Genomic DNA, 25,960 nt, shown 5'->3' with positions numbered 1-25,960 from the left:
TCCACAGTGCCTGTTTCATTGTACCCCAAAACCAATAGATTGAGAATTCCATTTATTAAGTCATTGTGTTTAAACAACTGTTAAATGATACACATACTTTAAAAGGAAAAAAAAAATTACATTTCTAATTTTATTCTTAACCATGATTACTAATGGGGTACACCTTAAGTAACTAACTCACAACATCTCAGACCACGGACTGCAGCAAGAAGCTGGCCCCTTTATTTCCTGTGCCACACTGATTTGTGAATCTTTTTCTGACCACAGACAGTAAAGATGGGGTCATTGTGAGCACAGTTGTCCTTGAGGATCACTTGGGGACCCATTCCAGAGCTTCCTCCCCCAGGCACCCAGATGTGCAGGTGCTCAAGTCCCTTACATAAAATCACATCATCTTTGTAGACAGTGTTCACATGGCCTCTTAAATTTTCACTCATCTCTAGATAAGTTGTAATACCTAATGTAGTACACATTTTATGTTGTTACATGGTGCTGATTCAGAAGATGAGGTGATGCTGTTTTTGTTGTTGTTTTGTTGTGTTGTGCCCTTTTGGGACAGGGTCTCACAGAGATCCATCAGCTTTTACCTCCCCAGTACTGGGCTTAAAGGCATGCACCACCCTGCCCGGCTGCCCTCACGTTTTTTGAGACAAGGTCTTGCTCTGTAGCCCAAGCTGGTCTCTAAACTCAGTCCTCCTGCCTCAGCCTCCTACATGCTGGATTGCAGGTATTCACCATGCTCAGTGGTTCACAAACATTTTTCATTGGTGGTAAGTTAATCCAAGGATGTGGATGGAATTCCCTAATACTCTGGGACAACTGGAAACTAATTTCCTCAGCTCGTAGTTCATGTATTGTTCAGCAGATGACGCCATGCTCCTTAGATAATGCAAAATGCCTTCTTCCAGCTGCTGAAAGGATTCCCTTCATGTTGGTGCAGTGCATGCAGGCAGACAGCCATAAAGATGGACCCATGGATCATCGGGGCCTGTCTGCCATTCTGCCAGTGGCAACCTTTGCCACAGCCAGGTTCTTAGTTACTTGATAAGGAAAGTCTTCATTGGCCTCAGGTTCCCACGGCAGGTTTGAATTTGGTGGAGTCTTGATTTCCTATTGACAGTTTATAGTCAGTAACAAATTTCACTGTGACCTAGAGAGTTTTAACTATGGTTCTCAACACTGAACTCAGGGCCCTGCACAAGCTAGGCACATCCTCAGCCATTGAGCTACATCTTCAGTGTTTTGGTTTTAACGGGTATCGTAAAGTTATTCAGGCTTTGAAACACGGTGCCCCTGCCTCAGCCTCCCTAGTAAGTGGGAGTGCCACAACGCTTCACTGTTGTCTAATTTTCCTGTCTGTTATCAGAAGCAGAGATTCCAAGCCTTACAGAGACCAAAGAGGCAAAACAGAAGGAAGAAGAGGAGGGGGACAAGCCCACGACACCACCCGAGACCCTAAAGACCCCCAGTGAGTTTCTGACATCCCCCCCCTCCGTATTAGTCACTTTTCTGTTGCTGTGATAGAAACACTGACCCAAGCAACTTATAGAAGGAAGAGTTTATTTGACCTTACGGTTCCAGGGGAATTACAGTCCATCATGGCAGGGAGACATGGTGGCTGGAGGTGGCTGGACCAGAAGCAGCAGAAGCTAAGCTCTCACATCATCATGCAGGCACAGGAAGCAAGAGAGCAACTGGAGATCTGGCAAGGTTTAAGAACTCTCTAAGTCCACCCCCAGTGATGTGCTTCCTCCAGGATGACCACACCTTCTAAAACCTCCCAAAACAGCACCACCATGTGGGGACAAAATGTCCAAATACTTGGAGCCTGTGGGGGACATTTTCATTCAAACCATCACATTCCACCCTCTGGCCCCCAATAGGCTCCTGACCATATAAAATGCAAAATGCATTTAGTCCAACTTTAAAAGTCCCCATAGTCATTATCAGCCTCAATACTATTCAAGTCCACAGTCCAAAGTCTATTCTGAGACTCACATAAATATCTGAACTGTAAGCCTCTATAAAATGAAAAGACAAATGACATACTCCCAACATAGAGTGGAACTGAATACACATTACCATTCCAAAATGGAGGACTGGAGGAATAGTAAGGAAATACTGGACCAAAACAAGACCGAAAACCAGCAGGGCAAACACCAAATCCAGTAGCTCCATGTCCAAGTCCTGGGACTTTATTTCCAAAGGGCTTAGATGACTCAGCCTCTCCAGCTTTGCTGTGTGCAACACACATCTCTCTCTTAGGCTGGTACTACTCCCTGTATGCAGGTCTTCTTGGCAGATGCCTCACAGCTCTGGCATCCCGAACGTTTTGGGGTCTCCATTGCCAACCAGGCTTCAGCTTCACAGCTTCAGGCAGTGGCCTCTCAGGGCCTTCTCTAGGCAGGGGCACTCCTGCTTCACGCTGCCTGGCCTCTGAGGCTCTCTGAAACTCTGGAGGAAGAACTGATGACCCTTCACTCTTCCATCTTTCATGCTTCTAAAGCCAGCACCAGGTGAAGGACACTGCCAAGTTTGACTGCCAGTTTGGGGTGGACTCCCCTGCTTTATCCAGTTTAGAAGCTTTTCTCTTCAGTGTCCTCTGCAGCATTTTTCTTTCACAAGTTGGAGGCTTAGCTGGGTGTGGTCTTGCCCTGGAGGCACTCTCTCCATTGTTTGAGTTTGAATCTCTAGGCTCCTCCTTAATCACTTTAATCTCCTTATCAATGGGATCCTCTCCATCACATGCCAGGGCTCCAACATTTATCTTTCTAGTGCTTTTTCAATCCAAACTGTATTTCTTTCTGCCCCATTTGTGCTCTTTCACTGTAGATCTGCATAATATTCACCACTAATAGCCACACCACCATTTCTACATTAGGCTTGTTGGGGTTTGAGGGCTCAGGAATAGTTAGTAGTATTTATTAAAAAAAAATCCAATTAATATAGCATCTAGTCGGGTGCAGACTCCAACCAGCCAAAATGGAACCTGCCTTGTGTCATGCTCGAGCACGGGCTCCCAGAGTCAGTTGAGACCGAGAGAGCCCCAAGTCTGGGTTGGGTATGCCTTTTATAGGGGGGTTTCACAGAAGCCCGCATGCGCCAAGCATCTTTCAAAATGATTGGATGGCTTCATGCTCTGGGTTTGGGGAAGTTTCTCATTGGTAGGGGCTGTCTTCAGGGCATTGGAATGTGCTGACCATTATCTGTGAGGCCAGGAGTTTCTGTTTTTACCTTATAAGGCTGCTATATGTCCAGGCTTGTTTGATCTATAGCTTCTTAGGATGGGAGTGGTGACTGAAGATTACTACCTGCCTGGGCATGTCCGGGCTTGCCTAGTCCTTACCTTCAGTTTGGGGCAAGGGAAGTTTACAGTTTCTAAGACTAGGGGCTTGTGACTGGGAAAAGGCAGTTTTGTGAGAACCGGGTCAGCACCACTTGGGCCCTTCAGCTGTCTTGAAAACTTCTTCCACCAGAGAAATCAGTCCACGGCTTTTCAGCTTAGCCTCAGGCAAGCTTTTTGGTTGTGGGCAGACTCCAGCCAGACTCTTTGCCAAAATATCCCAATTGCTGCTTAAGTCCTTATTTCCCTCTGGAACTATATTGTTCTCAGCACTACTTTCTTCCAGGCCCCTACTACTGGCCTGTTAAACTCTGCTTAAAGCAATCAACCACTTTTCTAGCCCAGTCTTCCAAAGTCTTCCACATTCCTCCAAAACCCCACATGGTCAAGTTCTTCACAGCCAACAGCCCACTCTCTGGTACCAATTACTGTATTAGTCACTTTTCTGTTGCTGTGATAGAAACACTGACCCAAGCAACTTATAGAAGGAAGAGTTTATTTGAGCTTACGGTTCCAGGGGAATTACAGTCTGTCATGGCAGGGAGACATGGTGGCTGGAGGTGGCTGGACCAGGAGCAGCAGAAGCTAAGCTCTCACATCATCATGCAGGCACAGGAAGCAAGAGAACAACTGGAGATCTGGCACGGCATGGTTTAAGAACTTCTAAGTCCACCCCCTAGTGACCTGCTTCCTCCAGGATAGCCATACCTTCTAAAACCTCCCAAAACAGCACTACCATATGGGGACAAAATGTCCAAATACTTGGAGCCTGTGGGGGACATTTTCATTCCAACCATCACACCCCCTACCCTACTCCCTCCCCCAGCCCCATGACTCTTAGGCATCAGTTATCTACAGAGGGTGGTTCATTTAATTAAGACACAGATTCTCTAACTTGGGTTAAATGTGAGCTCTAGGGTAATCAAGCTTTGTTGTTACTGTTGGGTTTATTGTTTGTTTTACCCGGTGTATGTGAGAAAAGAGCAGATTTCTCCAGTAAAGTGCTCTTAGGTATTGTAGGTGCCAGTTGAACACTCTTAACTGAAGAGTTGTTCATTAAGTGGGACATCCAAGCTCAGTTACTAGATTAAGACGTGGGAGTCGTCCTAGCAGGTCAGGATGTACCCTCTGTGCCCTGGTGTCCCTGAGACCCTTGTGTCAGAGATGACGTTAACAAGGACAGCTATAGGCATGTAGTTATATATGCTTTTCTGCAACTGCAGGAAAAGTTGGGATGCTTTGCACTAATCATACTGAGACTTCAGTTATCTTTTCGTGAGGCTGGCAGTGGAACCCAGGGTGGCACCTGCTAGGCAAGTGTTTAACACTGAGCCATGCCCTTAGCCCCTCACTGGGGAATTCTTGGCAAATACTCTGCCACTGAGGCTCCACCCCTGTCCCTCTCTGGGGGATTCTAGGCAGGTGCTCTACCACTGAGCCACACCCCAGTCTGTCACTGGGGGATTCTAGGCAGGTGCTGTACCACTGAGCCAAACCCCAGCCCCTTGCTGGGGGATTCTAGGCAGGTGCTCTACCACTGAGCCACACCCCCAGTCTGTCACTGGGGGATTCTAGGCAGGTGCTGTACCACTGAGCCAAACCCCAGCCCCTTGCTGGGGGATTCTAGGCAGGTGCTCTACCACTGAGCCGCACCCCCAGGTCTGATGCTTTTGTTTGTGTTTGTTCCAAGATCTCACTATGTAGTCTAGGCTGGACTTATATTTTTGCAGCCTTCCTGCCTCAGTCTTCTGAGTAGCTGGGATTTCAAGCTGATTCTACCCATGTACACTTCTGGGGTTTTTTCTGACCACTATTTTAAATCTCCAGTCTTAGGCCTGGTGCCAAAAGTGCATTCATTAGCACTGATGAGTGAACATCAGGCTAGAGAGGCTCCACATTTATATTACAGGAGGGAAATGGTCAAATTTGGGTAGACTTCCCATTTATATGACACAGTGACCTTGGGGTTTTAGTCTAGAAGTAGAAACAGTTTGCATGACTGTCCTAGTTTGTCTCTCCATTGCTGTGACAAAACACTCTGACCACAACCAACTTGGGGAGGTAGGAGCTGGAGCACAGGCCATGAAGGAACTCTGCTTACTGACTTGCTCCCCGGCCCCTACTCAGCCTGCTTTTTTATACAACACAGGCCCACCTGCCCAGGGGTAGTACCACCCACAGTGGGCTGGGCCCTCCCACATCACTCATCAAGAAGATGCCCCTCAGACATGGCCACAGACCAGTCCAATAGAGGCAATTCCCCAACTGAAGCTCCCTGAACCCAGGTGTGTCACATTGACACTAAAGCTGTCCAGCACAATGACCTCCCCCTCTTACTACAGAAGCAGTGACCCTGGCAAAGAAAGAAAAGGTTCCAGTATCCAAGGCCAGCGGGAAACAGGAGCCTCAGGAAGAGGAGCAGAGCAAGCCTCCTGCCAGAGGGGCTCGGACGCTTAACAGCTTCTTTAGTGAGCACTTCACCCTCCTCGTCCCTGTGGGTTGCACAGGCAGCCGATAGCCAGGCTCTCTCCAGACATGCTGGGTAGACAAAGGATGGGGGTGGGGCCTTTGAGGAATGAGGACCACCACCCCCTGTCTCCTTTCTAGTCCCCCGGAAACCAGCAGCCAAGTCTGAAGTGAAACAAGAGGAGTCGAGTACTCCAAGGAAGGAGGAGACCAAGGGGTGAGTCTGGTGGAAAATAAGCAAAGGGGGAGTGGTCAGAGGGTGGACAGCAGGGCACAGGATCACTGCCCATGGGCCTGAATCAGTCCTGGCACTTAGTAGGTGCTCAGGAAGCTTTCCTTGAAGGAATGACTTCTCTGTCACTCAGTTGGTGTGTCTGTTGCCTCCACAGAGCCCTCAACCCAACAGGCTACAATCCTGCCAAGAACAACTATCATCCCATCGAAGATGCTTGCTGGAAAGTCGGCCAGAAGTGAGGCGTTATTCCTCCACACTGCCCTACTCTTATCCCGGTGTCTGTGGAAGCTGTCACCTGGGCCTGCATCAGGGGAGCTGTCACCATTTCCCTAGCCCCTGTTTTGAGGACTAGGCAGCCTGGGAAGGGGCAGAGGAGAGCTGCCTTTATGCATTTGGGTGTTGGCTAGGTTGTCCCCAGGGGGACAGTGTGAAGAGGCAGTGTGGGTGGAGCGGTTGGTTGTGAGTCCTATCCAGATGGTCTCACATTTGTTTTCCTTCCTAGGGTCCCTTTTCTCGCTGTGGCCCGGACATTTGAGAAGATTGAGGAGGTTTCTGCTCGGTAATAAATACTTGGGCCTAGGTACTCTGTGTCTCTGCCCTGAGTTTGGTGGCCTGTGCTGCGTCCTGCTGTGCAGTCCTTACTTCTTCCCATCATGGTCACTGTCCCTTCACAAGATGATTGAGTCTTCCTCAGGCACAACCTCACATCATGGTCACTGTCCCTTCACAAGATGATTGAGTCTTCCTCAGGCACAACCTCAGAAGACCCCCAGCATCATTTCTAATACTTCATTTCAAATGTTCTCTTCATCCAGACAGATCCAACCTGAGGCCCAAAGGCCACTGACAGTCCAGGATAGCCAGGAATGCAGCCTGACACGAAATCCTAAACTTTATACATCATGGGAATTGTTTTTCAACTTGATTGCACTCCATGAACTTTGCAGATTACCTTGTCTGTGTCAAAAGGTTGAACATGCCTGTGTAAGACACAAGGACTAGCCCAGATCTGCAGGGTTAGGACCGGATTCAAGAGCTACAGGAGTCAATTTAGTGACTTCAGTCTTGCTCCCACATCTCAGTGCTAGTTAATGGAAGCCCAGAATTGGTTACAGCAAGGATGGCCTGGATGTCCCCCTGCACAGCCTCTTCTAATGGTGCTGTGCATGGGTCTCAGCGCCAGGGCTGCCTGGAGCCTGCTCCTTGTTAGCAGTATTTCCACATAGGTGATCCCTACCTGGCCCCTTTCTTCCTCTGCCAGATTCTCTTCCCTTCTTGGTCTCCCCAGCCCCAGGGCTTCCTCCTTAGTGTCTAGTTCATATAAGTGGTATGGGCTTCACCTCATTCTGCTTCCTTCCTATCTTCTCACCTTGTTTCCCTGGCTCACCACATTGGTGTAAGTGATCCTAGTTATTTAAACGTTTCAGTGGTGTCCCTTCATTTTCATACATCATTTCACGCTGCCCCAATGCTTTGTTTTTTAATAAATGTTTCCTTGTGCATGTTTAAGAGCCTCCTCTGGGCTGCAAACTCCACAGTGAGGTGATGGAAGACATGGGAAGGACCTTGAGTACCAGGATCTGTGGCTCAGAGTGGCTTGTAGCGGAGCCGAGTGAGATCTGGCTGAGGAGACAGCTCTGCTCCGCTGCTTTTGCTGTGCCTTGGGAAGGCTTGGCTACCCCCTCTGAGCCTCAGCTTCTCCCTGAGTAGAGGGAAAGTGCATCTCAGCTCTGCCTTGGAGAGTGAAATTAGCAACACCGAGCAGGGCTTAGCTTTTCTAGAATTTCAGAAGTCATCTACTGGAAGAGAACTTCAGATGCCTTGTCCTGACTGTGTCATCCAAAGGCATTGAGTGGAGGGTTTTCAGATTCTTAAAGCTCTTTTGAAACCGTCTTAGACTTTTAGAAAACAAATGATCAGGACCAAGATAACCGCAGGAGGCTGTTAGTGACAAAGCCGCCCCACCTGCGTTTGCATTTTGATACTTTCCCACTTCCTCCCTGGAGCCATCACAGGCTGTGAGAAAGCATCACTTGAAAGTAACTGAGGGAATGTGTCATAGACCAGAATTGAGAGGCATTCCAGTGGGGATCCCATTAACAACATCACACTGCTGTCCTCAGTGTGAGGACTCAGTTAAAACATGCAAGGTTCAGAGCTCTGGGCAGTAGCTGCTACTTTCCCTGTTCTTCGTCATCTCCACACCAAATCACTTTCCCACCAGCAACCAGCAAACTACCGCTGTGCCTGTGGCTCCAAGTCCCACCCCCAGGACTAGTTGAGCTCTCCTTTTCTTCCTAATGCCCACATCCCACTTTGACCTTGAGGAACAAGGCTGTTGTGACACCCCTGCCCTTTCCTCCAGGCTCAGGATGGTGGAGACCCTGAGCAACCTGCTGCGTTCCGTGGTGGCCCTGTCGCCTCCAGACCTGCTCCCTGTCCTCTACCTCACTCTCAACCGCCTCGGGCCACCCCAGCAGGGACTGGAACTGGGCGTTGGTGATGGTGTCCTCCTCAAGGCAGTGGCCCAGGCCACAGGTAGGAGGGGCTACTGTGGAGGGACCAACAGGACGGGGTACTTAGAGCTTGGGAGAGAGTTGAAGATGGGTAAAGGTAGAGGAATTAGCCAATGGGAAAGGGTGCCTGACAGGGCTAGATTTGCAGGGGCTAGGGGAGGAACACAGTGGGGCAGCACAGGGAGGGAGGACCAGCCTGTGTTGGGGTAGGAGCTATGAGATGGATAGGAGGGAGAAGGAATGACTGGGGCACGACTGAACTGGAAGGTTTTCATGACTACCTGCTTGTCCATCTCGACAGCCTCTGCTCTTACCTTGGTGTGCTTTTAGTGGGACCCTTTTCTGGACTATAAGTGAAGTCAAGGCACACCCCTTATTTAATTGGTGACTTCAAAAGTAGAGTTAACAGAGGACTGGGGAATGTTAAGAGACCACCGAGCATAGGGTCGGTAGTCCTCTCCGCTTGGTCTGCTTCTCCCATTGGCATCATCCCACCCTGTGGCATCATCCTACCCTGTGGTTTTCAGTCTCATCTACACATGTCCCCCTGAGTCTGGGTGTATTTACCCAACTGCTTACCTGAATGACTCCCTTCTTAGCCTGAGGGAAGGGTTCTTACCCAGAGCTGAAGGGAGCAGATACTCTTGAGCCCTTCTGACCAAATAAGTGCTCTAGAGGAAAGAGAAAGTCTCACAAACTAGATAGCTGGAGAAAATATACCTGGCCAGTGAAGGGAGGCAGGCAGCCAGTTGTCCCCCTCACTACTCCCTGTCTCCCCTGCCAAGGTCGGCAGCTGGAGTCAGTCCGAGCTGAGGCAGCTGAGAAGGGCGACGTGGGGCTGGTGGCAGAGAACAGCCGCAGTACCCAGAGACTCATGCTGCCCCCACCCCCGCTCACCACCTCGGGGGTCTTCTCCAAATTCCGAGACATCGCCAGGCTCACTGGTAGTGCTGTGAGTAGAGCATGGTGGCTCACCCAACACCCAGATGTGCATGTGGTGGGATTGTGCCTTGACAGTTGGGTTGGTCTGTTCATTTGTTGGTGGAGCACACAGAGTTCTTTCCTGTTCTCACACCTGATGTCCTGCTCCTGGGGTCAGGACTCATGCATGCTTGTAGGACAAAGGGAGAGGAGCAAGGAGAGCTGGCTGGTCTTTTCTTGAGAGCAGGAGGGTGGGGATGGTAGGGGAGGAGGGCAGCTTTTCCACAGCAGAAAACTGGTCCCTCCCCTGAGTGCACTGCCTGCCCTCCCCTTCCTCTTGCAGTCCATGGCCAAGAAGATGGACATCATCAAGGGCCTGTTTGTCGCCTGCCGCCACTCAGAAGCCCGGTTCATTGCCAGGTGAGTGTGTCAGCATGAGGCTGGGGAGGCCTACAGGTCTAGCAGGTGGATGTAGGGATTCTCTATGTTACTTTGGCATTACCATAACCAGACTACCTGATATGGGGGAAATGAATATTATAGTCACGGTTAAGAGGATTTGGGCCCAGCATGGTGGGATTCATGGCTGTGGGAGTTTGTGGTAGTTTCTCAACTACACTAGCAGGAAGCAGAAAATAAAGCCAAAACCAGGGCAGATGTAATCTTCTGCTCAGTGACCTGCTTCACCAGCTTGGCCCCGTTTCCTAAAGGCTCCACAGCCTCCCAAAATAGGCACCTCAGCTGCAGACAAATGTTTAAAACATGAGCTCATGGGTAACATTCCAGATCTAAACCACAATAGCTTCCTTTCATGGGCCAACTCCCTACCACTGGTGGTGCTGCCTAGGGAAGGGTCTTAGAGCGCAAGGGTCAGTTATGCTATGATTGATTAATGATATCTGCCCTGGCCTGGGTATAGCACAAATTAGTGTGCTTGTCATGACAATGGAAGGAAAGTCCTTGACCTCTCTTGAAGTATATCTTGAAGCAGTGTTTTAGGTGCTCTGGCCTGTTCCAGCTATTCATGCCAGCAGTTCTCCCAATTGCTCTGTGGTAGACATGGCCATCCTTACTTCAGCTGATAGAACAGAGAGAAGTGTGGGTAGTTCAACTGCCTGCAGCCACTAGCTTAGAGCAAAAACTGTTCTGGGTCAGGTCTTGACTATCACAGAAAGTCATGTTCTGCTCCAACTTTTGCCTGTGTCTCACCCTCCCCAAATACCCTCCTCCTCTGCAAAGTGCTTGCTTCTGTCTCTCAGGATTAAACCATGGACATGACTGCTTGTGGCCAGCCTCAGTTTCCTTATCCTTAAAAGGGATCATTTGGCCTGGAGAGATGGCTCAGCAGTTAAGTGCACTGGCTGCTCTTGCAGAGGACCTGGTTCGATTTTCAGCACCTATGTGGTGGCTAACAACAGCCCATAACTCCAGTTCCAGGAGATCTGACACCAACTTTTGGCCTCTATGTGCACTGCATGACTGGGTGCACTTACATACATGCAGGCAAAATACACATTAAATGAATCAAAAGGGATCATATGATCTCTTGGGTCCCTTCAAGGCTCTGAAGACTGTTCTGGCTATTGAAGAGTACTTCAAAGGATGGAGGCTGGGGAGACTGCAGCAGGCAGGAGCAAAGTGTGGACCGCAAGACTGGAAGGGGCCAGCCAGCCCACCCTGCTGCTCTCTCCCCAGGTCCCTAAGTGGAAAGCTACGCCTTGGGTTGGCTGAACAGTCGGTACTGGCCGCCCTTGCCCAGGCTGTGAGCCTTACACCCCCTGGTCAAGGTGAGCAGCTCTGGCCCATCACTGTGAGTCCCGGGGCTTCCCTCTTCCTCCTGTCCCAGATTCCTCTCCCTCGAGTCTGCTGTTGAGGTACCTACCTCCAGCCTTTCCCTGCCTCATACTACCCACTATGACCCTCGACGCTGGAATGGCTGAGGGGTCATGCTTATCACTAAGCCCCTGGTGGTCTTTCTTTAGAATTTCCCCCACCTGTGGTGGATGTTGGAAAGGGCAAGACAGCAGAGGCCAGAAAGACATGGTTGGAGGAACAAGGCATGATCTTGAAGCAGACCTTCTGGTGAGATGCAGGGTTGGGCAGAGTGGTGGGTGGGAGCCAACATGTGAGTGACTTTCACGGGGCTTTTGACAGAGCAAGGGACTCTGATTTAGACAGGGATGATGCTGGATACAAGGACAGTGGCAGATCAGGAAGGTGGCAGCTATCTGTCAGAGGCAGATACTCGGACAGCGGCTTAGGAGCTCTGGAGTTGTAGCCAAGGCTCTGCAGGACCCAGAAAGGGGGCTGGTGACTGTCTCAAGAGAGATGTTACAGTCACAGAGAGGACTTTCTTGAGTGATGATGAGGGCTTTTCAGTTGGAGGGGCCTTCACCCATGGCTAACCCCAGACCTGTCACAGTGACCATGCCAGAGGCAAGAGGGCCAGTGAGCAGTTACAAATGTTCACAGGGCACCTGCTCTGACCCTGACTGCCCTCATGCTGGGTGCACAGCAGTGAAGAGTCCCTCCCACAGTTTATCGGCCAGGGCAGCAGTTCAGCTCTGCCTCTAGAGACTACGGAGCTCTGCCTAGCCCACTGTACTGTGCCCAGACAGCTAAATAAGTCATTGTGGGTGGAGCCTAGCCCTAAAAAATGAATGTTTGGCCAAAGCCTTAAGTGGGCATCTGTAGCTATGGAGAATCAGTGGTCTCATGGGGAACATGAGAGGGGGGGTGATGGAGGACCCAGGATGAGGGGGGCAGAGTCAGCATAATGTAATGACTGAAAGAGGATGGGGGCATGGTCACAGAGATGAGCAAAGGTGTCAGCAGATCTGTTCATGGGCTGAGGGATATCTCTAGTTGCATTTATTGTCAGACTGTAGAGTTTTCAAGTTATAAGAGTACTGGGCTGAGCATTGTGGTACACACTTGTCATCTCGATATTTGGGAGTCAGAGGCAGGAGTACCTCAAGTTCCAGGCCAACTTGGTGTATGTAGCAAGACTCTGTCTTGGAAAATCAAGGACTGAGGATGTGACTCAGCAATTGAATGCTTGGTTAGAAGGTACTACTGAGGGACTGAGGTTGTGACTCAGTGATAAAGTACTTGCCTATAGTCTACCTCCTAGAATCCATCAGTGCTTGCCTAGATCCATCCTGATCTCAGCTGAAGGTATGTATATATGGCCCAGCAGTAGAGTACTCATCTAGAATCCACCTAGAATCTACCAGTGAGGGGCTTGATGTGTGGAACATTTGCTTTGTGTGCCCAAAGCCCCAGCACTGGGAAAGAATGGCTCTGTTATCTTGCTCTCACCTTCTCCCCAATCCCCTACCTAGTGAGGTGCCCGATCTGGATCGAATTGTCCCTGTGTTGTTGGAACATGGCCTGGAACATCTGCCAGAGCACTGCAAGCTAAGCCCAGGTACAGTTCCCTGTGCCCTTGAAGTTGGGGCAGCTTTCCTTCATGAAGCTGGTGTGAGTGACTGCACCCAGCCAGCCTCTGGGAATCTGTTCCACAAGACTCCTGTTCCTTGCTAAGATAAAGACTCCTTCCTTTCTCCATGAGCTTTCCCTTAAAACTGAACAGGATATGGGCTGGTGCAGCAAAGATTTCCCAGAAGGCAGTAGGTTGACTAGAGACAGAGAATCTCTGTCATGAACATGTGTCCAGAATAAGGCAGGCAGCCATGGAAGGCACACAATTGCTTCCATGGTTCACCCAGGGACCTGGATTGCTTGTCTTGTCCCTCTACCATCCCAAAGTTGTCACTCTGATGCTTGTGCTCAGGGAAAGAGGAGAGGCAATCATGTTCCTTATAAGAGTGTGGCTGCACCTTGCTTGTGTCATTTCTGTGTTTGTTCAGGGCCTTTCTCAGCTGCCAGGGAGGCTGGATTGTGTTCTCAAGTGGTTCTTGTGAAAAGTGGATGGTCTACTCTCCTACATGATGGCAGGAGAAGAGAGTAAGCCCCCACCAATTTGCTTTCTCCCTCCCAGGGGTCCCTCTGAAACCGATGCTGGCCCATCCCACTCGTGGTGTTGGTGAGGTCCTGAAACGCTTTGAGGAGGCAGATTTCACCTGCGAGTACAAATACGACGGACAGCGGGCACAGGTGTGGGCAAGGCACAGCTCTTCTACAGGGAAGTGCTCATCTCACAGGGCCAGGCCCGAGAGCCCGCCTCTGCCACCTCCAGCCTGAGTAACGTGCTTGTCTCTCTGGCCATAGTCTTCCTTCTGTTCTGTGGGTGCAGTAATAATTCTTACCTCCAGCTTATGGCAACATGGGGTTGCCAGAAGCCCTGGCCTGCAGTAGGGTCATCGGGAGAGACTACTGCCTTCCCTGATGCTTGTTAAGTTCACTGTGCATTGAGATGGCCATTCTGGGAGGTGCTTGTGTGACTCTTACTGCGGTGGCAGCCACGTGCCAGGACATCCCTGTCCTGGAATGTGCATAGAAGTGTGTTGTGGCTCTTCTGTCTCAGTGGAATTTGGGACTAGATTGGTGTTCTTCACATGTGGAGGGGTGAATGCACAAGGTGGGTGGTATCTGGGGCTTTGAGGTAACCACAGCAATGTATTTCACACGTATAACCTCATAGATAAGTCTTCAGAACAATACTGAGAACAAAATTATAAAACTATTATAAAAATACTTTTGTACTATTAATAATACCTTTAATCCCAGCACTCAGGAGGCAGAGGCAGGTGGATCTCTGTGAGTTCAAGGCCAGCCTGGTGTATGTAGTTAGTTCCAGGCCCGCTGGGACTACAGGGAGACCCTGTCTCAAACAGAAAAAAAAGTCATAATAAGAATACATGTCAGGGCTGGAGAGATGGCTCAGCGGTTAAGAGCACTGATTGCTCTTGCAGAGGACCCAGGTTCGATTCCCAGCACCCACATGGCAGCTATGAATCGTCCTTAACTCCAGTTCCATGGGAATCCGAAGCCCTCTTCCCTGACCTCCGTGGCATTGCACGACACAGGTGCACTCACATACATGCAGGAAATACATTAATACACATAAAAATAATAAAATTAAACAAAAAAAGAATACATGTCATAATAACATGCATGTAAGGTGGCATACATGTGGCACTGCTCAAGTCCTATGACCAGACAGTATTCAGATGAATAAGCCAACAGTAGAAACCAGAATGGTCCTTGCAACACAGCACATTCAGACGGATCTGTGTCTCACTCAGCAAGGTGCACGAACTTGCAGAAACATAGAGGTGGGGAAATGGGAAGATAAAGACAAAGATGGCAAGCACCAGAGGCAGTGGGTGAAGGTGATTGCCTGGGCCTGATGACCTGAAGTTAATCCCCAGAACCTGCATGGTGGAGAGAGAGAACCAATTCCCTCAGGTTGTCCTCTGACTTCCCCCCATGCACACCATAGCATACATGCACATGTATGTATGGTCTCATGCGCATTAGATAAATAAACACATATTTTTTAAAAAGATGGCGGACACCACACATGACTAATTTCCTTCCCCCATGATGACAGATCCATGTTCTAGAAGGTGGAGAGGTAAAGATCTTCAGCAGGAACCAGGAGGACAACACAGGAAAGTACCCCGACATCATCAGTCGCATCCCTAAGGTGAGCATCTGCCTTTACTGTTGTATGTGTTTCTCCGGACCAGCCTGGCACAGTGAGGTGTCGGTAACAGCTGTGGCCTGAACAGAAGTTAGACCTGTCTCTCCAGTCTGAAGGCAGGTGATCAGAGGCTGGCCTCGGCACTGGCATCCTGTTTCTGATGCCACTATCCTCGGCTGACTGGCTGACTAGCTTTTCAATACTCCCCCACCTCCAGTAGGGCTGTTATACTTTCAGACAGAAACTAAGGGAAAGGAAGTTCTAAGCAGAGTCCCCTGAACATTCTTAATAGGAGCCTAAGTGGAGCTAGAGCCTATCCAGTACAGCTGGAGCCTCGGAAACAGCAGCTCAGATGCAGAACACGGCTGGGACTTGACCTAGGGATTTTTTGTACCCAGGGTGGGCCAGGGCCTCTTTTAGAACCCCCCACTCCCCACCCCGAAGGTTGCTTCTGATTTCCTGCCACTGATCTGTTAGGATACAGGTTCCTTCTTTGAGCAGGAAGCGCAGTGTTCTGAGCCCTGCCTGTTAAGAGGCAGTGAGGACGATGATAATAGTACAGCCAGCGTCATGGAGTTGTTCAATGTGAACCACAATTTTCTTTCTCAGTTTTACTAACATAGTATTGTCATGAAAGGTTTTAAGTATCCAGTCTGCAGTTTGATGACTGCCAACTAGTTTAGACAGACACGTGACCAAACATCCCAATCAGCATATAAAGCCTGTCCTTAATCTCATCACCCAAAATGTTGGCTTGTCCCCCACCTTCACCGCCAGCCATGCCAGCCAGCCCCTCCTCCATCTGTCTGTCAGAGGCAACCTCTGGTTTTACTGTTTCTTGAAAGTGGCATCATGCAGGGCATCATTGTCTGTATCTGACTTCTGCACTCCTTTCAGCAAGTGTTGGGCATCTGCTCTGTGCTGGAGCCTGGGCTGTAGCATAGCCAGGTCTGCTAAGTGCCCTGTTGTCTCTGGCTGTCCGTCTACCAGGAAGTAAACCTTTATTAGGGAGTAGCACTGTGGGTTCGGCCAGACTTGGAGGTTAGAGTTCTGAAGAAAAGGACCAGGATCTGTGACCCTGTATGTGAAACAGACCTGGGGTGTGTTCATCAGTAGAATGCTTGGCTAGATTCCACCAGGACAGCAGTGGAGCACCTGCCTAGACTCTCCCAGTGAGGGGCTGGGGCTGTGGCTCAGTGGTAGAGCACCTACTAGAGGGGCTGGGGATGTGGTTCAGTGGGAGAGCTCTCCTTACCTAATAGAATCCACCAGCGGGGGATTCTAGTGCACTAGCGCAGAGTGCACAGGACCCTTGCTTGGTTCAACCTCTAGCACCAAGGAAGAGGAGATGAAGCTGCAGATTTTATTTGAACGTTGGTGTCAGGGAAACAGGGCTCTGAAACCCTACAGCTCTGGAATGCAGCATGAAAGGCAGCACCTGGCATTGCACCAGTGTTCCACTGAGGGAAAAGAAGGCTTCCCAGGGGAGGCAGACAACAGGAAAGGGGGTTGAGGAAGGCAAGCATTACATAGGGAACAGTATCTGCAAAGGCCTGGTGGTGCAAGATACCTAGCTATTAGACGTACAGAGTAGCTGATGTGCTAAGGTGAAGAGATGAAATCAGGCAAGGAGAGAGAGGACCAGGAGCTGATGAAGAGTTCCCACGGTTCTGGGACGTGGCAGATGGTTTTTATCAGGTGTGTGCAGCAGTTGTATTTAGGGTTTACCCCAGTCACCCTTGGCTACTGTTTGGGGGAGACCAGCAGCTTAGGTGGCTGAGGCAGGGTGTGGTGAGGTGGTGACAGTGTACAGACTCATTCAGAGACCTCAGAGGGGGACGTCCTGGGTTCATGGCAAGTGGAGTGTGGTTCAGAGGAAGGGAAGTGACAGGGGCTGCTGTGTGTCTGGCCTGTGTAACCAAATGACGAATCATCAGGAAAACTGGTGCTGCTTGGTGGTGCCTCAGCAGTTCTGTGTTCCTGTGTCTCTGAGGTCATCCCCAAGAGGAAAAAGGAATTTTTGTCTGCATCCGTTGTTCGACCTTTTCCCCTCACTTTACAGATCAAACTCCCCTCAGTCGCATCTTTCATCCTGGACACTGAAGCTGTGGCCTGGGACCGGGAGAAGAAGCAGATCCAGCCATTCCAAGTGCTCACCACTCGCAAACGCAAGGTACATTACCCTCTCCCTCTGCCACAGCCACACACTGTCACTTTCCTCCGAGGCCTAACTTTGGGTCCTCTGTGGTTCCCCGAAGGACAGAGTATGAGTCTGAATGAGGTAATCTAGCCTTTTGCAAAGTGGTTGCCATCGACTCAGCCATCACGTTCTCATCCCAGAATCTCATGTAGGAAGGATCGAAGGTCCTTTCCTGCATCTCTGTCATTTCACTGTGAAAGGCCTGTTGGAGAAGCCTACAGCCAGTACTCCAGCTGGCTTTCCTTTCATGTCTAATTGGTTAGAATTGTTGCATTTCACTGCCATTAGCTGCAAGGGAGGCAGAGAATGGAATGCAATCAGGATTCCTGAGAGCCATTCTGATCTAGGGCCTGTGCCTGCAGCATTACTGCCTACTCAGCTGTGTGGCCTTAGCTAGGGAGGAGTAATGAATGGTCAGTATCTGCCTAAGGCATGATATGGGCCTTGTGGACCATTTCACCTCACCCCATTCCTGGTCTCCATTCTGTCCCAACCAGGATGTTGATGCATCAGAGATACAAGTGCAGGTGTGTTTATATGCCTTCGACCTCATCTACCTCAACGGAGAGGTGAGTTCCCACTTTGACAGACGACCACCAGGTGATGGGAGTTGAGTGAGCTTGGAGGTGGTTCCCTGGCTTCAGTTGGTGATTATGCTCCATCACTGAACTAGGATACTGTGCTCAGGCCGTCGCTCTCAGAGTGTGGGCTCAGGAAATCAGAGCACCCCAACCCCTTGCATGGGTGTTTGTGAGATGTCTTATTCAGTTTCACATCTGCATGAAGCAGACTTTCTCCCTGTTCTATAACTGGAACAGCATTGCATCTAAGTGACTGTAGATGTAGATGAAAAACTAGCCTCTGTTCAGCCAAAGTAAAGGATCTGTAAAAGTGACTCAGCAGTAAAATACCTGTCTAGAGTTCCCCAGTGAGGGGCTGGGGTGTGGCTCAGTGGTAGAGCCCCTGCCTAGAATCCCCCAGTGAGGGGCTGGGGTGTGGCTCAGTCGTAGAGCCCCTCATGTCAGACTACCTCACTTCCCTTTTCACTTTAAGAAGAGGTAGAAACAGGTAAAAACTTTGTAAGCTTAACAATAAAGCAGACAGAGGCTGGGAGTGTAGCTCAGTGGTAAAGACCTGCCTCGAATCCCCCAGTGAGGGGCTGAGGCGTGGCTCAGTGGTAGAGCCCCTGCCTAGAATCCCCAGTGAGGGGCTGAGGTGTGGCTCAGTGGTAGAGCACCTGCCTAGAATCCCCCAGTGAGGGGCTGGAGGATGGCTCAGTGGTAGAGCCCCTGCCTAGAATCTCCCAGTGAGGGGCTGGGGTGTGGCTCGGTGGTAGAGCCCCTACCTAGAATCTCCCAGTGAGGGGCTGGGGTGTGGCTCGGTGGTAGAGCCCCTGCCTAGAATCCCCCAGTGAGGGGCTGGGGTGTGGCTCAGTGGTAGAGTGCCTGCCTAGCATTTGTGAGGCCCCAGATCCATCTCTACTACCTATGGAAACATTAGAATAGTATAAAGTGTTTTGTGATTGAAAATGGCCACTTTGGAGATAAGAAGCTGGGGATCCTTGTTTCAGGAAGCCTTCTGGTCTGGAGAGGAGAGCTCATTCTCTGATTAGGGCACTGGGCTGAGTGAAGAGACCTTTCTTTGTTTCACTTACGTTCTCTGTCTGGGTGGTGCCATTCAAGGAAAAGGCTTTAAACCATATCCAGATCGAAACAGGGCTGCCCTGGACCATCAGGAAAATCATCAGCCTATATATCCTGGGTGTTGAGCCATTGAGAGCTGGTCTGTTTCCATGAGACTGATGAGTTTGTTTTAGAGAAGTGAGGTGAGCAGAGGCTAGCTTTCCCATTGAGAGATGACATCTTGTTCAGGGCCAGATTTGTTCAGTGCATATAAATTGTGTGTGTATGTGTATCTGTATGTATGTGTTTATATTTTGAGATAGAGTCTTGCAGGATGGCTTTAAGCTTGTGGTCTTGCTTCAGCCTCCCGAGTACTGAGATTTCAGGCATGCTGTACTCTGCCGAGCTTACCCACCAATTTTTCTAAAGGTCCTTAGCATATATGGATTTTGCTACTGCAGGAGTCCCAGAACCCATCCCCAAAGATACTGAGGGACTGCTGCATTGGTGTGGGAATATCCTCCTGGAAGTGTGTATTGAACTCACAGTCTTTATTGCTTCTTTGCCCTTATTGGGCTGGTGTTAAAAATGATAAGAAGTGGTCCAGTGAGGTGATTTAGCTGTAAACACTTGCTGTGTAGACCTGACAACATGTTTGATCCCAAGACCTATGTAACGATGGATAGAGGGAACTAACTCCATAAAGTTATCCTCTAATCTCCACATGTGTGTGTACCATGGCACACCCACACATCTCTCTCTCACTCTCTGTCACACACACATACACACACACACACACACACAAATAAATTAATTAATTAAAAATGACAAGAATTCCATAGAGTGTCTTATCCCAGCTCCCACAGGGTACTGGCTCTCCAGCAGATGCTCCAAGTTCACAGCTCTTAAATGGGGTCTGCCTTTCTTCGATGGCTCACCCTGCAATGGAAGTTCTTACAGTCCTGCTGACAGTGGGTTCTTACCTCCCTAGGCTTTCTGTAATCACATTTTGATGTGTGGCTGTGCCGTCCGGGTCAGGGCTTCGGTCTTTGCTTCCTCAGTGACATCTACATTCTCCTCCCCAGTCCCTGGTCCGACAGCCCCTGTCTCGCCGCCGGCAGCTGCTCCGGGAGAACTTTGTGGAGACAGAGGGTGAGTTTGTCTTCGCCACCTCCCTGGATACCAAGGACACTGAGCAGATTGCTGAGTTCTTGGAGCAGTCAGTGAAAGGTGAGAGCAGCCGCTCTTCTCTCCCTCCCAGGGTCTGAAACCTTGCTATCACTGTTCCCATCCCTGGTCCCCCATGAATTGCCTGGAATCCTACCTGCTCAGGCCTGGTGAGCCATGGCTTCCCTGAGTCAGGCTTCCATGTCTCCTACAGACTCCTGCGAGGGGCTGATGGTGAAGACCCTGGATGTCGACGCCACGTACGAGATTGCCAAGAGGTCACACAACTGGCTCAAGGTGATTCCCTCTTTGGCCTGCCCTTCCTGGTGTCGATCTCTGTCCCCACTGGGCACATAAGTGTCCAGCTTTCCCTTTGAGCCCAGAGTCTCTTTGCACACTCTCACCCCAGTCTGATGTCCTGCCTCTACAAAGCATGGTTACTGACTTTTCCACAGTCCCATTTGAACTGCCAGCAAGCCTTTGGGATGTTAGTTAGGAGACCCAGCCAGGTTTCCACTCCCCGCAACTCGCTTCACTGTTCCACAAGGTATACAAAGGACAGTCCCCTGGGTTGTGTACAAGATGAGGTCTGTTGGTGATGAGTTCACAAAGACAGCTGTCATTTTGCTGTAGTTGGAGTGAAGGCCTGGGAAGGCCTTAGGCAGTCCAGAAAAACCTTCTGGAGGTGACATTTGCATGGAGCTCTGGAGAACCAAAAGGGGTGGGTCATGTGAAGATTGGCAGAGTGCTGGACAGGAGAGCCAAAAGTCCTGCAGTAGAGTGGGCCCCGCATTGTAGGGCACAGAGTGGGTAGGGAGGCTGGAAAGGATCAGGCTGTAGGCCTCACAACACCTTGGACTCTGAGATGAAACTGGGTTTTCTCCTAAAGCTTTCAGGGCCAGCAGGGTGTCATGGGAAGTCACATGGTCATGCTGTCAGTTTGCAGTGGTCCTCTGGCAGCTTTGTAAAGGGTAGACCAGTGTGATGGGCACTGGGGGACCAAGATGATGGATGGAGGCACAGTTGGAAAAAGGGTAGGGAGGAGTTGTTTGGGATCTGGGCTGCTCGGCAGTCCCCAGGTCTCTGATCTGTCTCTCCTGGTTTAGAAACAGCTGAATGTGTATAGACCTTCGTTGTCTTAGGAGGTATGCACTCTCATACCCATAATCTCAAGTGCCTGGCCTGGCACATAGTCAGTGCTTCCTAAATGTTTCTTGAATGGATAAGGGTAAGCAAGCTAATCTTGACCATCTTAAGATTGAGGCAAAGAGGAGTATGAAGATGATGCCCAAGCTGGGCCTGGTGGTGTGTGCCTGTAATCCCACCACCTGGGAGGCTGAGGCAGGAGGGTCCAGAGCTCCAGGTCAGCCTGGGCTACATAGTTTACCCCCTTGCAAAAACAACAAAAAGATTCCCCTCACATGCCCCCAGTCCTCCACCCATCTGCTCTGCTTCAAGTGAGAAACTCATTTACCAGCAGCCTTCCTGTGATCCTTTGTCCTCTTAGAGTTCTCAGCCCCTCCCCAGCCCACAGACAAGCCCCAAGTAGTGAGGCCCCACGTGGCTCCCTCTCACCCCACACTTCCCTCCTCCAGCTGAAGAAGGACTACCTTGATGGTGTCGGCGACACCCTGGACCTTGTTGTAATCGGCGCCTATCTGGGCCGGGGGAAGAGGGCTGGCCGGTACGGGGGCTTCCTGTTGGCCGCCTACGACGAGGAGAGTGAGGAGCTGCAGGCCATATGCAAGGTCTTGGGACTGGGTGCAGAGCACAGAACTGGGGGTGTAGCTACACTCGGGGAAGGGCCCCTGTTTCCTGAGCCAGGGTGCTGTCCTACATATGTAGCCTCTCCAGCTGGGTTTGAATGAGTAACCTGTGTTCACCCACATGATCAAATTGATTAGGCTGGTAATTGGTTTCATGATTTTCCATGTCTCTGGGCACCATTCTATCACCATTTTACAATATTTAGAATGGATTTTTAAAAGCACTGTTGTTAGGACAAAAGGAGATGCGTGGGTGGGTGGGTGGATGGATGGATGAATGGATGGATAGATAGGTAGTTAAGATGGTCAAAACAGGCAGGGCTTTCCAGTTAGAAACTTATATAAGCAGCTTAAAGATGTCTGCCAGTATGAAGTCTTTTTTCCTACCATTTGCCATTTTGGTAGGCACAAGAAACTAGGCAGTGTTAAGTTGGAAGTGACAAAACCTACACATGGCATGACCTTGTAATTTCTGCGACTTGGGAAACAGTCAGATCACAGACTCAATGCCGCCTGGGCAACTTAGTGAGACCCTGTTTTTAAATATAAGGGCTGGAGATGCAGCTCAGCAATAGAATGCGTACCTAGAATTTCCCAGTGAGGGGCTGAGGGCATAGCTCAGCTACAGAGCACCTGCCTAGAATCTCCAGTGAGGGGCTGGGGGCGTGGCTCAGTGGTAGAGCACCTGCCCAGACTTCCAAGGATAGCAAAGGGCAGTTCATGGCTAATGCAGCCAGTCGTCATGGGGAGCTGTCCCCTTCTGGAGACTCTGGTCAAAAGGTCAGCATACCCCTACTTCATCTTAGTCTTCTGGTTTCTGGGGACACCCATTGATATAATGTGGCTTGGGGTCTGTATGCGTGGACACATGTCTGAATGTGACAGGAGCAAGGTTAGGTGTGGGACCAGCTGTTCAGTTGAGCGTCTAACCTGCCATATCCTCCCTGCAGCTTGGAACTGGATTCAGTGATGAGGAGCTGGAAGAACATCACCAGAGCCTGCAGGTGAGCCCTGCGACACCAGGCCTCACCCCTCTGACTACATTCCTATGCAGTGCTCAGCCAACACTGAGAGGGTACTTGGCACAGAAGCCCAGCACATCCAGGTTCAAGTTCTAGGTCTGCCAGCTACTTACTGGTGATGCTGGCCAAGGGGCCTCATGTCCCAGCACAGCACATACACGGTCATGGGATTCTAGGAGTTGCCCCTGAGAAGTTCTGTCTGTGATCCCCTGGCAAAGGAGTACTTTTCTTAGGGGTTACCAGATATTTTGGGTGTGAGGCTCCTTCCTGTGTTGGTATCTCAGTGTCTGGCTCCTGTCTTTGTCCCATTTGGATCTGTGCTGTTGCACAAGTCTATGTTTCAGTTTGTGTGGTATGTGTGTGTGTGTATGTATGTGTGCGTGTGTGTGTGTGCACATGCATGCATGTGTTTCTCTGTGGCTCTCTGCCTCTTTGTGTCTTTAATGTCCCTCTTGTTTCCACCATGTCTCAGTCCCGTGGGGCCTGCCTTCCTTCCTTCCTTCCTTCCTTCCTTCCTTCCTTCCTTCCTTCCTTCCTTCCTTCTAGCTCCAAACAAGCAAAGTCTCCTGCCCTGGCTGTGCTTTTGTTCCTAAATGTGTACTGCTCAGCTGCTGACCTCATCACAGTCTTGAGACTGAAGGAGCAGGATGCAAAGCCAGCACTTGGAAGGGAGGAAGAAGGCACACCTGTGGCTTCCTCCCCCCACTTCCTTCCTTCCTTCTTTCCTTCCTTCCCTCCCTCCCTCCCTCCCTCCCTTTTCCTTTCTCTCCCTGTCCTTTGCTCCCCCTTGTCCAGCTCTTTGACTTGGGGGCTGCCTACTTCTTTGTCCTCTTCCCCCATTTCCCTCCCTCCTTCCTCCATCTGTAACCCCCTTAGCACTGACCCTGACTTTGAGGTTTAAGCTCCTCTCCTTTTCCTCTGCACTGCAGGCCCTGGTGCTGCCCACCCCACGCCCATATGTGCGCATTGATGGAGCCGTGGCCCCTGACCACTGGCTGGACCCAAGTGCTGTGTGGGAGGTGAAGTGCGCTGATCTCTCCCTGTCCCCCATCTACCCCGCTGCACGGGGCCTGGTGAGTACCAGGGACTTCGAAGGAGCTCTGGGAGGAAGACCAGACTTGTGGTAGACCATGGGGCCTTACGTGCCGTTCTATGTGACGATCGAAAACCCAGTGTATTTGGATGTCAAAGAATGAGATTGTAAACTATTTTCTTTAAAAAAAACCACAAAAACTGCACAGCTGTAGAAAGAAGACATTGGTACTGTTCCCTAATTGTCATCTCACCTTCCACTCCAAAGTAACTTGAGAAGGCAGACTTTACATGAAAGCTCAGTTCAGCATCACTGAGCTGTACACTGAGGCAGTCAGTATACAGCATGGTGAGGGGGTGGGGGAGTTGGTGGCGGGGAAGAGCCTGCAGCCTGCACTAGGGGGATGAGTGCAGTCCAGATTTCAAGTGCCCTTCCTCTGAGCTTTCTGCCTATCCTGAAGCCCTGCTAGTGTGTGCTTTCTGGTTAGAAGCAGACTTGTATTTTTAAAAGTGGAACTCCTGGGTTGTTTGTTTTGGTGCTAGACAAGCCTGCTGATCACACCCTCACTTGTCAGGCACTCTGGCTTAGCCACACCTCCAGCCTCTTGGTGGAGCCTAAGCAAATTCACTACTATCATCATCTTTTTTATTTCTCGTTTCCTCTGCTTTTTGTTCTTGTTTGGTTTAGGGGTTTTGTCCTTGCTTATTTTGACACAAGTCCTCATTAAGTAACTCACACAGACCTTGACTCGAGATTCTTCTGCTTCATGCTCCTGAGTAGCTGGGATCACAAGTCTGCTCCAGCATGCATTCTTATCTCATTCTTTTTACCTTTCTAGCTCTTGCTATACTATAGAGAGGCAGGGCCCCTGTCCACACATGCAAAGATCTGGCCTTCAATCCACACTCAGTATGACACAAGTAACATTAGGTTAATAGCTAGCATGTCACCCAAGTAAGCCTCACAAAAATGTCAGGATGTGGTAGCAAGAGCACCTGTTTGTAGGTGAGGAGATAGCAGCATCCCAGAGAGTCAAGGCTCAGCCCCGTGGCTCCTGAGAGCTGGCAGCTGGCCTTGGGGCCCTGACACTGTTCAGCACTTTCATCATCAGGATGGTGACAACATTAAAAGCAGTGATAGCCACTGGTTTTTCCTAAGCATCTTAAATGTACCAGGTACAAAGATTTTGAATATTTTGATACCTGTAGTCCTCACAGCCCATTGCTCAGCTCCATCGAACTGAGACCCAGGTAGAGGAAGGAGGAAGACACTAGATAGGGAAAGGGAATTGTTCAGCCGGCTCGCTGCAGTTGGAGCCCGCACTATCAACCCCTCCCACAGGTGGACAGTGACAAAGGGATCTCCCTTCGCTTCCCTCGGTTCATTCGTGTCCGTGAAGACAAGAAGCCAGAGGAGGCCACCACCAGTGCCCAGGTGAGCCTCTGGGAAGAGGGCTGGGCCTTGGCTAGCACCTCAGAATTGGCTCTGGGCTGGAGCCCTGGAGGTGGGGGCAGCTGGGGAGCTGCTGATACCCCTACCCTTCTCCTCAGGTGGCCTGCCTGTACCGGAAGCAAAGTCAGATTCAGAACCAGCAAAGCTCAGGCTCGGATTCCGACCCTGAAGATTACTAAAGCCCTGATCCCTTGGACCTCGGGCAGCGGGAACATGGATACTGTACGCATGATGGTGTTGTATTTGTGTAGGGCGGGAGGCAGGGGATATACTGGGTCTGGGACTCATATGGTTATTTCCTTCAATAAATAACTTATCAAACACCTCTGTGACAAAGTCCACACTGTACTCTGGGAGCAGAGCTCTGGGAGTTCACACTTGTATAGCACTGGAGCCGGGCCCACTACCCACTTCTCCTCGGTGACAGGTTATGTCTGTTCAGAGCTTGTCCTGGCAGCCTCCAGCCACAATCTGCTGTGGAACACTGAACATATGACCATTGCCACTAAGGAACGGAACATTTTGTTTAATTTTATTTTGAATTTGGGTTTTTTGTTTGTTTCTTTATTATTTTGTTTGTTTTGTATTGACAGGGTCTCCTGTTTT

General features: G+C 50.2%; 1 protein-coding gene across 5 annotated transcripts in view; it reads left to right on the top strand.

Annotated features, from left to right (window-relative positions):
• The window catches only part of Lig1 (DNA ligase 1), a 45,804-nt gene extending 20,127 nt beyond the window's left edge, over nt 1-25,677 (top strand). For 4 of the 5 annotated variants that reach the window (XM_008831000.3, XM_008830993.3, XM_008830994.2 and 1 more), the window contains 22 exons: nt 1,367-1,468; nt 5,686-5,811; nt 5,951-6,026; nt 6,199-6,279; nt 6,547-6,603; nt 8,410-8,582; nt 9,346-9,512; nt 9,825-9,901; nt 11,177-11,268; nt 11,464-11,563; nt 12,826-12,911; nt 13,485-13,600; nt 15,000-15,095; nt 17,155-17,265; nt 17,790-17,861; nt 20,000-20,144; nt 20,296-20,378; nt 21,677-21,829; nt 22,798-22,851; nt 23,799-23,942; nt 25,244-25,336; nt 25,453-25,677. In XM_008831000.3, coding sequence (XP_008829222.1) covers nt 1,367-1,468; nt 5,686-5,811; nt 5,951-6,026; nt 6,199-6,279; nt 6,547-6,603; nt 8,410-8,582; nt 9,346-9,512; nt 9,825-9,901; nt 11,177-11,268; nt 11,464-11,563; nt 12,826-12,911; nt 13,485-13,600; nt 15,000-15,095; nt 17,155-17,265; nt 17,790-17,861; nt 20,000-20,144; nt 20,296-20,378; nt 21,677-21,829; nt 22,798-22,851; nt 23,799-23,942; nt 25,244-25,336; nt 25,453-25,533 — 2,285 coding nt within the window. In that variant the 3' untranslated portion in view covers nt 25,534-25,677. The remainder of the gene's footprint in view (nt 1-1,366; nt 1,469-5,685; nt 5,812-5,950; nt 6,027-6,198; nt 6,280-6,546; nt 6,604-8,409; nt 8,583-9,345; nt 9,513-9,824; nt 9,902-11,176; nt 11,269-11,463; nt 11,564-12,825; nt 12,912-13,484; nt 13,601-14,999; nt 15,096-17,154; nt 17,266-17,789; nt 17,862-19,999; nt 20,145-20,295; nt 20,379-21,676; nt 21,830-22,797; nt 22,852-23,798; nt 23,943-25,243; nt 25,337-25,452) is intronic. The other variant, XM_008830999.3, reaches the window with a different exon arrangement.
• The last annotated feature ends 283 nt before the right edge of the window (nt 25,678-25,960 follow it).

The sequence above is a fragment of the Nannospalax galili genome, unplaced genomic scaffold, assembly GCF_000622305.1.
Source record: "Nannospalax galili isolate Female #2095 unplaced genomic scaffold, S.galili_v1.0 scaffold835, whole genome shotgun sequence".
In the NCBI taxonomy this organism is placed as follows: Eukaryota; Metazoa; Chordata; class Mammalia; order Rodentia; family Spalacidae; genus Nannospalax; species Nannospalax galili.
Note: the sequence above shows the minus strand (reverse complement) of the source record. Positions and strands in the feature narration are given on the sequence as shown.